Source organism: Dryas octopetala, chromosome 5, assembly GCF_963921425.1.
Source record: "Dryas octopetala chromosome 5, drDryOcto1.1, whole genome shotgun sequence".
NCBI lineage: Eukaryota > Viridiplantae > Streptophyta > Magnoliopsida > Rosales > Rosaceae > Dryas > Dryas octopetala.
In genome coordinates this window covers 17,105,312-17,118,419 of record NC_141370.1, presented here as the reverse complement: position 1 = coordinate 17,118,419, position 13,108 = coordinate 17,105,312, and the positions used below count along the sequence as shown (strand labels likewise).

Here is a 13,108-nt window from a genome sequence, read left to right as displayed (position 1 = left end):
TATATATATATATATATATATGTGTGTGGCTCTTGTATGGGGAAAGGACAACTAAGAAATTTCTAAGAAATTTCTCAAGTATTGTGCATCTAGCTATGTATAGCTAGCTACCATTTCGTTCCGTGTGGTTGAGACCAACTTAAAATCTGATATCTACTTGTATTTTCTTTTGTAGTAATAGTGTTAGATATATTTTCATAATATAAATATGAGATAGGAAGAGGATTTAGTAAAGTGGTGGTTTTATAACAGCATGAAATTAAACTTTCATTGTGAAATGGTGCAAAGTGGTCTTTGCACCACTTGGGTTAAATCTGCAGAGAGATGTCTCTGTCAAAAGGTGTCTATTGGGTTTAAAGTATATGGCTTTTGATCAAAAGGTGTCTAATGACCATTAATTAATATTGGCTGCAATTGACAACTCTTAAAAAAGAGTAGTAACCCAAAAATCTGAAAAGGTATTACACCACTTGAAAAATGTACATCATCTCTATATAAAGAGATGATTTCCTGCAGATTTATTACATCCAAAAATTCTATTCCCTTTCTTGTATCTTGTGCTTTCATCTCCTTTGAGATTTCTAACAAGCCTTTACTATAGTTATTATTCTAGAAAAACATCTAGTAATTGTTATACTGCAGAAACAATTACTAGAAACCTTGAGTCTCGTGAAAACCTTCATTTGAGTGTTGGGTTGGTCTTTGGTTGTGCAAAACGCAGACCAACATTAGCATATTGCTAGGCTTCATTGTATCCTAGAGACTTATTTGCGTATCCCCTTTGCACACTTGTTGTGGGGGCAAATAAAGTCTTAAGAAAAGCGTAAACATTTACGTGCCTTTGAACATTTTCCCTCTCTAGCCATTACCCACATACACATTGTTCCAACAGATAGAAACAAGAAAAGAAATCAAATCTGGCCTCAGTGATGTAATTAAACTGTGTACCAGTACAACACTTCAAATACGGAATTGAGTATTCGGCTGGCCATAAGCCATATATGGAAAATGGCCGGGAACATTGGCTTGGCTGGATTGCAAGTTTGAGGATAGGTACAAAAAGTAAGTGGCCATTCCTGCACAAACTGGTGGTACTCATAAGGTTTAGCACCATACACAGACGCACACAAGCTAGACTACAAGTCTACAAGCACAATGGAAGTGGTGTTGTTAAAGAGTAGTACTATTGACATTTGCTAGCTTAATTGATTTAATGAACGATATGGCAATATTGAAGGGCATTTACGTCCTTTCAGGTTTTGTGGGTTTTGAAGCCAATCATGGTCGAGCCATGAGTGGTTTTGAAGGAGTAGTGTAAATTATGACACTCCATTATGGTAGGAGGTTACACGTACCAGCACTATACATAATAAGTTTAGTGTGTGTAGTGGGTGTCACAATTTCTGATTCTCTTAATTAGTGTTAATTTGTTGATGATCGATCACCTCCTATTCACCTCCTATATATGGATACATATGTGTATAATTCTCTTCACTTTTGATAACCCAATATATGACTAGCCAGCCAGCCATCTTAATCGATTCCTAGCTTATAGAGATATATATATATATATATATATCGATAATGAGGTTAGGCAAGCTAAGCAATATCTTGTCACCATTGTAAATAGTTTTCCCTAGCTCAATATTACCCTGCTATATATATGATATGTCAACCATTTTAAATGGGTTACATATGCAGCCGAACTACTATGTAGCGAGCTAGTATCTAATTTGATATCTATTTGTGTTTTTTTTTTCTTATATATGTAGTAATAGGAACAAGAAAAGAAAGGATAAGTCCATTAAGCTACTGGGTGTCTTTATCCTATCTATCTGAAATATTTGCAAGCTACTGGGTTACAAGCTAAGAAAGGATAAGTCCATTAAGCCTAACCTCCAAATCTTTTTTGTAAATTTGAATGGGCATTTGATTCATTTGATCTTAATTAATTATTACATTAACTTGTATTGATTTCAGGCAATGTCTATTTGTAGTTTTGATCTTGATTGTGCTAGGCATGAGATCGAGATGTAGATATAAGGCTGTCATGAAATATCAATCCAAAATCATGTACATACTTAAAAGGGGACCCCAAGAAAAGAACAAAGACTATATATACTGAATCTAAAAACTAAGTCTCATAGTAATTCTTGAAGACATGACTGCAGCAGGGACACTGGGACATAGTCTTATTAGTTATTACAATACAAACTATATTATATATATGATAAGCATGCATTAAGAGAACTAATTGGGCTGGAGGTGGCGTTCAGCAATCTTCTCCCAAGATTTGAGAGTCTTATCTTTGTAGTCAATCTTGTACAATGCAAGACGACTTATGGTGAAGCTCATGCTACTAATGCTCTCATCCAGAATACCAACTCTTTCTTGGGCTTTCTTCTTCTCTTCTTCTGTTAAAGTCCCGTAAAGGAGACTCAAAAGCGGCATAACACCTGTGGAAAACAGACAATTCACATTCCATGCAAAAACTATGTATTCTCATTTTCATTTCTCTAATTATCTCTAATCTAATCTATGTATTTTCTTTCTCTGATATCTTTTCCTTCTCTCTCTTTAATTAAAAAATAAAAATAAAAAACAAAAACGTTACCAAACAAACCAGCTTAATTTATAATGAGAAGAAGTTACCACAACGAAAACCGAAATGTACACCGCACCAACCGGCTGTTTGCCATAACTGATCATTGGAAACAGGAAAGAGGAGGGAAACACACTGGTAATAGAAATTCCTAGTGACCACCTCAGCAACTTTAGCATCGTACGCAGGTGTACGACTGAGATCCAGGGATGTAAACTTGTTGACCGCATCCTCGCGCGTCATACGAATGGACCCCACAACGGGGATGTGGGGCTGCTCTATCTGGGGCCCACCGAACTCAGCTCGGAGGCCCTCCATCACCTTCTTGATCCTACGGCAGGCGTCATCCGATGGGATGGCCCACACCGAATACGAGTGCACTTCCGCAGGTGTACTAGTTGTTGATGATGCTACTGCTGCGTTTGCCATGTGATGAATTGAATTGAATTGAATTGATTGAAGAAGAATATAAAGAAGAAGAAAAACCCAAGATGGATGGGAGTCCAAGACCAAGACCGGATAGGATTAGGATTCTTTTATTTATTTAATTTTTTGTTTTGGGGATAAAAGCTCCAAAAAATCTTCAACTAGGATATATATATCCTTTTGAATTGAGGAAGATGATTGATTTATTTCATTACTAAAATTTTAAAGCAAGGACATTATAAGATTGATTCACACATAATATTCATCAATAAAGATGAACAGGGAGATGAGGTTCCATAGGTGCTGTCAAGCCTTTTTGACAAGAGAAAAACTTACATGTAATGTAACGGGTCTATACACTTACACTCTCACAATATGTGGTCACATGATTAGTATGTGAGGAGATATTATGAGAGTGTAAATTTATACACTCATTAAATGAAAGAATTTCTCCTCTAACAAAATCATTTTGTGGGGTCTTAATTAATCATGAGTGAACCAAACACATGCACCATTGACATCAAGGCCTAACTTGCAATGCCAAATACACTTGAAGAGCAATAATAGTTGAAGGGACTATAGTAGTCTGTCATGATTAATTTGCTTTTGGCTACCTAACTGATAATATGTGATAATCAATCAGCTCCATGCATGATTTCCACACTTTGCAGCATAATAAAAATGGTGATGACAAGATCAATTGAAGGCTTGGTAGGGCAGAAGGAAATAATCAAATTGCGGAATTTGATGAAAAGGTGGAAGATGATCAAGCCTTGGACCCTAGCTAGCTAATGGTCTCAGTACTCTGAGATAGAGGAGCATTTATTTCATCGCTAAAATATTAAAGGAAGGACATTATCAGATTGATTCGCACATAATATTCATCAATATAGATGAACAGGGAGCCGAGGCTCCATGACTGCTACAAGTTGAAACTTCCTAGGTGTTACTAATCCCAAACTTTCCTCCATGCTCAAATCTTCTGGTTTCATATTCTCAGGCAATTTCCAGTTGAAACCATGTAACATGTTAGCCAAGCTACACCGAATCATTTTGAGTCCAAGGCCATAACCAGGGCACATCCTCCTTCCCGAACCAAATGGCAGCAACTCATAACTTTGTCCCTTCACATCAATCGACTTTCCCAAGAACCTCTCTGGCTTAAACTCTTCCGGTGCATCCCACAGTGAGGGGTCTCTCCCAATGCTCCATGTGTTGATGAACACTCTACTTCCTTTACAAATATCATAGCCTTCCACATTGCAATCCTCAAGAGCTAGATGTGGTGCAAGCAATGCAACCACTGGGTGCTTCCTCATTGTCTCTTTCATTATTGCAAAAGTAAATCCACCATGTCCTCTGCCACAAATTCCTTCAACCCTTCACTCTTTGCCTTGTGTTCATTGAGCACATAATCATAAAATCGGTCCAATTTTTTATTTAAGGCCTTCATTCGCTTTACATACCCTTGCAAGTCCAAAGTTTTAAGCCATGGTATCCAATCTCCAATATTGAATACCCCATTAAGCACAAACAACTCATCTATCATCTCCTGAAATTGTTTGAGTGTCATTACCGTAGCCTGAAATTCAGACTCCCTAAAATACTCCTTACCCATCACACTTCTACTTATAATGCCAAGAGTGAGGCCTGAGAGATAATCTTTCAGCATAACTGGCTCCCCTGACATGGCATGGAGTCGTGACAGAAAACCGCGAATTTCATCAACACGAATGAATTCAAAAGAGTCTAGTCGTTTAGAACTAAATAGGTGGGACAAGAAGATTTTGCGGCCTTGGCGCCAATATGGACCATAAGGTGCCCAAGTGATGTTATGGTAATTGTAAGTGAGATACTTGCCTGCTGCAGTTTGGGGTCTAGAGGCAAACACATGATCATGTGTCTTTAGAAATTGCTTTGCCATTTCTACAGAGGAAGCAATTACAACTGGGTAGGACCCAAACTTGAGCTGCATTATGGATCCATAAGTTTGCGACAATTTGTGAAGGGATTGGTGAGGTAGAGGGCCAAGGAGGTTGAGGTTGCCAATAATAGGCCAGGGTTTGGGACCTGGTGGAAATTTCAGTACTTTGTGACGTTGGGGATAGAAATTTTTTGTGAGAAGGGTGAGAGTAGCAAGGCATGCCAGGGCTAAAAAAGCCCAAGAAGAAACCTCCATCGTTTTGACTTAGTGTTGTTGTAAATTGTGTAATGGTGCAAGTTTGAGAGGTGGTCTAGCTTGAATGTTACAGACTTACAGGTAATATTTCTTATATAACCATTTTTATACATCATTATTTGAAAAAAAAAAAAAAATCTGGAGTCTCAGATCCTTGCAAAATCTTATCAGAGACTGCATGTGCCTAAAGCCTAATATTGTAGTGTGGTTTGTCTGAAAACACTGTACGTCACCATCCATTTGTAATTTCACTCAGCACCATATATTCACAATCATTTTGCTCTGTTTGACACTCACAGTGTCAGCCAATACAACCATCTCCACAATAATTTTGTTCTCTAGTTTTATCTAGTAGAATGCTTGACAGCCTTGACTCCATGCCTATTTTTTTTATCTGATTTCATCTCCATTCTCGCAAATGTATGTTCTTTCTATCTTTTTATTTTATGTATGAATTAAACTTTTTATTTATTTTAAATAAAAAAAGTAAAAAATGACATGAGTTTGTGGAATTAATTACACTTACACCCCCTGAAGTTTGTCGTCTTTTCACATACACTCCCTGGGATTTCAACAATTATACATACACCCCCTAAGGTTTCAAAATTGTTGCATATAACCTTCTACAGTGAGAATAGAATAATTACTTCATCCAAAAATGGAGCCAAGCATTGTTCTTTTAATTATATATATATAATATACAAAAATGCTCTAAAACTAACTGGTTAGCAAGTTAATACAAAGCTAATTATCTTGTTGGGCCCACTGTACAATGTAATCTCAAGATCTGAACCATCCATTTTTTAGGGCCTATTTCAAATATCATTTCTATAAAAAAATCTCTAAAATCGAAAGTCATTTAGTAATTTGATTATAATAACAATTATTTATATGCTTTTATCGAAAACAGTGATCGTCTATTTATTTTATCATAATTAGATGACTAAATAATTTCTAATGTAGTTGATTTTTTACAATGAAGATCTTTAAAGTATGACCTAAAAAATGAACGGTTTGGATTATGAAATTAATTATGTGGTAGACCAAAAAACATGGTTAGTTTCGTATTAATTTACAGACTAGTTAGTTTTAGAGCACTTATATATATACATATAGCATTACTATTCCACTCAAAGCATCCCACGTGCCACATATAGTATTAACTATATGTAATTATGTATTAACTATGGGGTGTGCTGGCATTTGGGGCAATGGGGTCGCACGACCCCAATAGCCTGATTTCAGGTCACTGTTAAGTTGGCCATTTTCATTACTTTTGACCCCAACTCAGTTCAGATAACATGTAAAAGTTACCAAAATGATCATGAAATGCACCTATATTAAAGCATCCAACAGCCGACCAGCTTATTAAAAGAGAAGCCCCACACCAGCTTATTAGGAAGGTGATACACATGTACCTCAAAATTTGATCTTCTTAGCATTACTTTAAGATCTTAAGTGTTGAGTGATTCTATATTAAAATGTGTGGCTTGCATGGTGATTTATAAATATTTGGACTATTTTTTTATTGTCAATTAATTTTGGGATAGATGTTTAAATTTTTTCATAATATCAGAGTAGACTATCTACGTATTAGGCTCAATAACTATATGTACTCTCACGTCACCCAATATAAATTGTCAACATACTATATTTAAGTAACACTACACATATGAAGGCGTGTTTGGTGTTGAGAGAAAGCTCTCGGTTAAAAATATGAGGGTTGCTTAATAACTTATAATAGGATTTGGTCTGGCACCACCGTGCTGGCTACCATGACGTGGACGAAACCCAGACGAACAATTTCGAAACCCACAATATCAGTTATGGAGCCTGGCCTTCCTATCTCAAACTCAAATGATAGACCACCAAAAACCAATCATGACAGACCTAACAAAGTTGATCTCTTCATTCACCTCAGAAGGGCCAGCTTCCTACCACTGTCATTTAAAGCAAAGATATTTTCCATTAATTTCAGCCAGAGGGGTCCAAATCATAAAGAACATGGAAGAGCTACATTTCAAAACAATGAAATTAAAACTTTTTTCAAACTTGTGCAAAATGATGTGGGGTGAAAATTGCCAATTTTGGGAATCAGTTCGATTCTTAAAAAAACCAAAATAACAACAACCATCGCTCCCCCTCCCCTCTTCTTCCTCCCCAAAACCTTTCTTTTATCTGTTTTTTCTCCATCTTTCTCACCTCTCAGTGACGGTGGGAGCGCTCTTGGCGTTAGATGGTGGAGATGCCATTTGGGTTTCGTTGACGTCATGGTGGCCGGCTATGATGTTGTGGGTGTGATGGGGAGGGAGGGAGAAGGGATCTGATCGATCTGTCCTTCTTTCTCCCTTTTTTTTTAAGTACAATATCCAGATTTTTTTTTTTGGTCGAAAATATCCAGATTAATTGGGATCAAGAAGTTTAATATTGTTGTAAGTTGGTACGTGAAAACTTTATCACATGCTTAAGTACAGTTGTTTATAATGTGATATATATTGTAGTCTGCAAACACATCCCAAATGGAAGGAAATAAAGTCAATGCAATAGGAGTGAGTGAGTGACGGATATTAATCAAAGATTCAAAAACCACAAGCTTAATTATATATCAAGCAGCTGTGGATGGGTTAATGTAACTCTACAATTTGGTTTTTACAACAAATAATCAATGTCAACAATAAACTTAATTAAGGCCTGGATGGAAGAGAAATTATGCTCTGATATCAAGAATATTCTCACTTGGATGAAGAACAGAATTAAGTTGATTATTTCCATATATGCCAATCACAGTAGAAATTAAATTATAAAGTTTGGAATGATTACATTGATACACTTGGAAGAAAATAAATAAATAAAGCTACATATAGCAACAATATTATTAAATTATTCATATTATCATATAATAATTAATAAAGGTGGATTGGGAGCCGAGGCTCGACGACTGCAACAAGTGGGAACTTCCGAGGTGTTGACAATCCAGGAACTTCTTCCATGCTCAAATCTTCTTGTTTCATATTCTCAGGCAATTTCCAGTTGAAACCATGTAACATGTTCGCCAAGCTACACCGAATCATTTTGAGTCCAAGGCCATAACCAGGGCACATCCTCCTTCCCGAACCAAATGGCAGCAACTCATAACTTTGTCCCTTCACATCAATCGACTTTCCCAAGAACCTCTCTGGCTTAAACTCTTCCGGTGCATCCCACAGTGAGGGGTCTCTCCCAATGCTCCATGTGTTGATGAACACTCTACTTCCTTTACAAATATCATAGCCTTCCACATTGCAATCCTCAAGAGCTAGATGTGGTGCAAGCAATGCAACCACTGGGTGCTTCCTCATTGTCTCTTTCATTATTGCATCAATATAAGGAAGTTGTGGGATGTCTTTCTCTTCCACCCATCTCTCTCTCCCAATCACTCTGTCAAGCTCTTCGGTTGCCTTTTCCATGAGCTGTGGTTGTTTTATCAGTTCAGACATTGCCCACTCCAAATTGGTCGCAGAGGTATCCGTGCCTCCTGCTATTAAATCCTGTTTCCAATGAACAAAATTAATGGACTAAATGTGTTCAAATGATACATGATGTGTCTTCTTACTAAAAATTCTCATGCATGGTCAGGAAAAATAAATATAAGTACCTGGGTGAATCCCTTGACACTATCACGTGTGAGCTTAACTTCAAGATCAGGATCATCAACCAGCTGCAACAGTAAATCCACCATGTCCTTTGGCACAAAATCCTTCACTCCATCTCTCTTGGTCTTGTGTTCATCAAGTATATAATCATGAAATCGATCCAATTTTTTCTTTAAGGTCTTCATTTGCTTCACGTACCCTTGCAAGTCTAAAAATTTAAGCCATGGTATCCAATCCCCAATATTCAATACCCCACTAAGTAACACCAACTCATCTAACATGTCCTGAAACTTTTTGAGGGTCACTACTGAGGTCTCAAACCCAGACTGGCTAAAATACTCCTTACCCAACACAATTCTACTCACAGTGCTTAGAGTTAGGCGTGAGATATGCTCTTTGAGCATAACTGGCTTCCCTGACATGGCATAGAGTCGTGACAAAAACCCACGAATTTCCTCAACACGAATGTACTCAAAAGACTCTAGCCTTTTTGAGCTAAATAGCTCGGAGAGGAAAATTTTGCGGCCTTGGCGCCAATATGGACCATAAGGTGCCCAAGTGATGTTGTGGTAGTTGTAAGTGAGATACTTGCCTGCTGCAGTTTGGGGTCTAGAGGCAAACACATGATCATATGTCTTTAGAAATTGCTTTGCCATTTCTGCAGAGGAAGCAATTACAACTGGGTAGGACCCAAACTTGAGCTGCATTATGGGTCCATAAGTTTGCGACAATTTGTGAAGGGATTGGTGAGGGAGAGGACCCATTAGGTTGAGGTTGCCAATGATAGGCCATGGTTTGGGACCTGGTGGAGATTTCAGTTTGTGGAGTCGGGGGAAGAATATTTTTGAGAGAAGGATCAGAGTAGCAAGGCATGCTAGGGTTAAACCAACCCAAGAAGAAGCTTCCATTTTTGTGGATTTTGGGTGTAATGTGTGAGTTTGAGGTGCTAGTATTATTGGTATTTATAGACTTATAGTTGCTAAAGGAATCACTATTCAGTTGCAGAGACATCATTACTACTAACTCAATTATCTGACTCTGAAATCCTCCCAAAATCTTTGAAGACACTTCATGTGTCTATTGTCAATACTGTAGTGGGTTCGTACGTCATTCTCGTGATAAATATTTCATGGGTGTTTTAGATATAACACTATTTTGAATACCTCTTTCTCGTAATAAATATTTTATTCACATCATGTTAATCTCGTTCTAACTATTTGTTTTCGGACACAAACATCGACCTAAGTAGGTTCTTGTGCCCTGCCACTGGCTCAGAGCAGCAAACATGGCCACATGGGGACTGTGACTCGTCCGGACTTTTTTTAATTTCAATATAAATTTGCTTGCTTTTTTCTTTTTAGGAAGAGTGTACGTCGTGATTAGTTAACAAATAAAAAAGAGTGTCGCCAGTGGTTGCACAAATGAAAATACATGTGTAGTTTCCACATTATTGTCTATTGTTGGCAACAAGATTTTGATATGATCGAGAAACACAAATTAATTAAGTAATGCCAGTATGTATCCAACTTGCAGTATTTGACTGTTTGGTAAGCTTGATTGGCATCCAAGCATCTCATGCACGCTTCACCAATCCTTCTTTCGTTCATTTTTCCATCTAATTCACACACCAAGTATTGGAAATCAGAATTATAGCCATGATTCACTCCTTCTAGATTGAAGCAAACTAATTATTTTGATTGTCTTTGACATAGGATCTAGAATTTCTTTCCTTATAATTAGGTTCTAGTACTTTCTGGTTTCTAGCTATATGGTTTCTATATATTTGTAATACTCCTTGTACAGAGAAATATATACAGCGAAAATCATTTTGCCATTCCTGCACAAACTGGAGGTACTCATAAGGTTTAGCACCATACACAGACGCACACAGGACTACAAGCACAATGGAAGTGGTGTTGTTAAAGAGTAGTATTGCCATTGCTATATAGCTTAATTGATTTAATGAACGATATGGCAATTAATATTGAAGGGCATTGACGTCCTTTCAGGTTGCTATTGGCAATATTGACCCTATTTCACTCACTTAATTACTACGTATACATTAATCTAACCCTCTACAATTCCTCTCTCAAGGCCTTCTTCCACTATGGTAAACCCATTTTTTGTGACCCAAAACTCATTTTGGGTCACAAATAGTGTTGTGACCCAATTCTCACTGCAATAGTGCTGTGCCTCAAAATGGGTCACAGTGTTTTATACATATTTAAAATTTGACTAATATTGATTAAGTGATGTTTAATTTAAAATTTAAAATATAATAAAAATTATTCTATTGGTCTTACTTTAATGAGATTTTTAAAATAAGGTCAATATTGAATATATTTAAAATAAGAAAATTTCATAAATTAGACAACATAATCTTACAACATCGGGACTTCAACAATCATAAAAAACAAAAACAACACGATGACTAAAAAAGAAATTTGTGCAAATTTGGTGTAGTGGGGTTGTAGTTTGTGATGAAAAACTATGAGTGTTGTATGATATATATATATAGACCTATTTGAGAATATAGCTGTTGGAGGGTTTGAGGAATTTTTTAAAAATTTTTTGAAATTTTTGGCAATTTTTCGGTTACTATTTCTATTTTAAATGATTTTTTTTAAAAAAGAAAAGGCTTGGGCGATCTGGACCGTTGATTATCAACGGTCCATTAATCTAGGCCTTTGATTTCGAACTGGCCCATCTACAAAAACAAACAATGGCAGCCATTGATCACCAACGGTCATTTAATCTGGACCATTGGTGACCAGCCAGCAAAGCCACACGTCAACAAAGCAGGCGCAGCCCACAAGAAAAGCAAACCCAATTGATTCCCTTCTGTTCAGCCAACAAGAAAAGCAAGCGGGCCCACCAACGTTTCAGCTGCTTTTCCCTCTCTCTCCTCACGTGGATGGGCTTTTGTTGGTTTTGGGTCACAGCCATTTTGGCTTACACTGAGACCCGGATTTGGGTTACTCCTTTTTTTGGGTCACATTTTCTGGCCCATAGTGCTAGAGTGTGACCCATTTGTGACCCAAAATGGGTTTTAGGTCACATTTTCAGGTGGCATAGTGGAAGGCCTTAAGGGGCATTTACGTCCTTTCAGGTTTTGTAGATTTTGAAACCAATCATATTTAGTCGAGCCATGAGTGGTTTTGAAGGAGTAGTGTAAATTATGTCACACTCTTACATAAACCCATTATGGTAGGAGGTTACACGTACCAGCACTCTATATACATAATAAGTAGTGTGTGCATGTGTAGTGGGTGTCACAATTTCTGATTCTCTTAATTAGTGTTAATTTGTTAATGATCGATCACGTCCTATTCACCTTCTATATATGGATACATATGTGTATAATTCTCTTCCCTTTTGATAACCCAAAATATATGACTAGCCAGCCATCCATCCATCTTAATCGAATTCCTAACTTATAGAGATATATCGATAATGAGGTTAGGCAAGCTAGGCATCTTGTCACCATTGTAAATAGTTTTCCCTAGCTCAATATTACCCTGCTATGTGATATGCCAATTAACCATTTTAAATTAATGGGTTACATATGCAGCCGAACTACTGTGTATCTAATTTGATATCTATTTTTTTTTCTTATATATGTAGTAATAGGAACAAGAAAACAAATCAAATCAATAACAACCAATTTAATAGGGTTGAAGACAGTGGCGTAAATTATAATTAGGAGAAAACCTAAAGGTGTGTCTTTATCCTAGACTGCTAATAGATGTCAATTACTTTGAGGACGTTCAACCCTTTTATAGAGTTTGATAGGGTTACTGACTGTTGATAAAGAAAGGCTTATTCACACCATTGTCCCCTGTGAGATATACTTTTTTTTCACTTTGCTCCCTGAAACTTAAATCCTCTCAGTTTGTCACCTAAACTTCACACAGTTGTTGCAAAAGACCCTATGCCGTCAACTCTGTCAATTTTTCAGTTAAAATAGCTGATGTGGCACCTTTATGACATGAGTGAGACCTTTTTTTAGTTATGTAAGATCCATGTGAACAAAAAAAATAATAAAAAACAATTTTTAAACTAAAAAATAATAAGATCCATGTCAATTTTTTATAATTTTTTTTGTCCACATGGATCTTACATAACTAGAAAATGGTCTCACTCATGCCATATAGGTGCCACGTCAGCTATTTTAACGGAAAAATTGACAGAGTTGACGGCATAGGGTCTTTTGTAACAACTGTGTGAAGTTTAGGTGGCAAACTGAGAGGATTTAAGTTTCAGGGGGCA

General features: G+C 36.9%; 2 protein-coding genes and 1 pseudogene across 2 annotated transcripts; all 3 read right to left on the bottom strand.

Moving 5' to 3' along the window:
* Window positions 1-2,250: 2,250 nt before the first annotated feature.
* LOC147285060 (cyclic phosphodiesterase-like) lies at window positions 2,251-3,031 on the bottom strand. The gene is made up of 2 exons (XM_086245020.1): window positions 2,653-3,031; window positions 2,251-2,456 (listed from the first exon to the last, which is right to left on the bottom strand). The coding sequence occupies exons 1-2, from the start codon at window positions 3,029-3,031 to the stop codon at window positions 2,251-2,253; spliced, it is 585 nt and encodes a 194-aa protein (XP_086101146.1).
* Window positions 3,032-3,891: 860 nt separating this feature from the next.
* LOC147285059 (trimethyltridecatetraene synthase pseudogene) lies at window positions 3,892-5,227 on the bottom strand (annotated as a pseudogene).
* Window positions 5,228-8,095: 2,868 nt separating this feature from the next.
* On the bottom strand, window positions 8,096-9,747 carry LOC147285058 (trimethyltridecatetraene synthase-like). Its single transcript, XM_086243949.1, has 2 exons — window positions 8,842-9,747; window positions 8,096-8,734 (listed from the first exon to the last, which is right to left on the bottom strand). Exons 1-2 carry the CDS (start codon window positions 9,745-9,747, stop codon window positions 8,111-8,113), a joined length of 1,530 nt encoding a protein of 509 aa, XP_086100075.1. The 3' UTR covers window positions 8,096-8,110.
* Window positions 9,748-13,108: the final 3,361 nt, after the last annotated feature.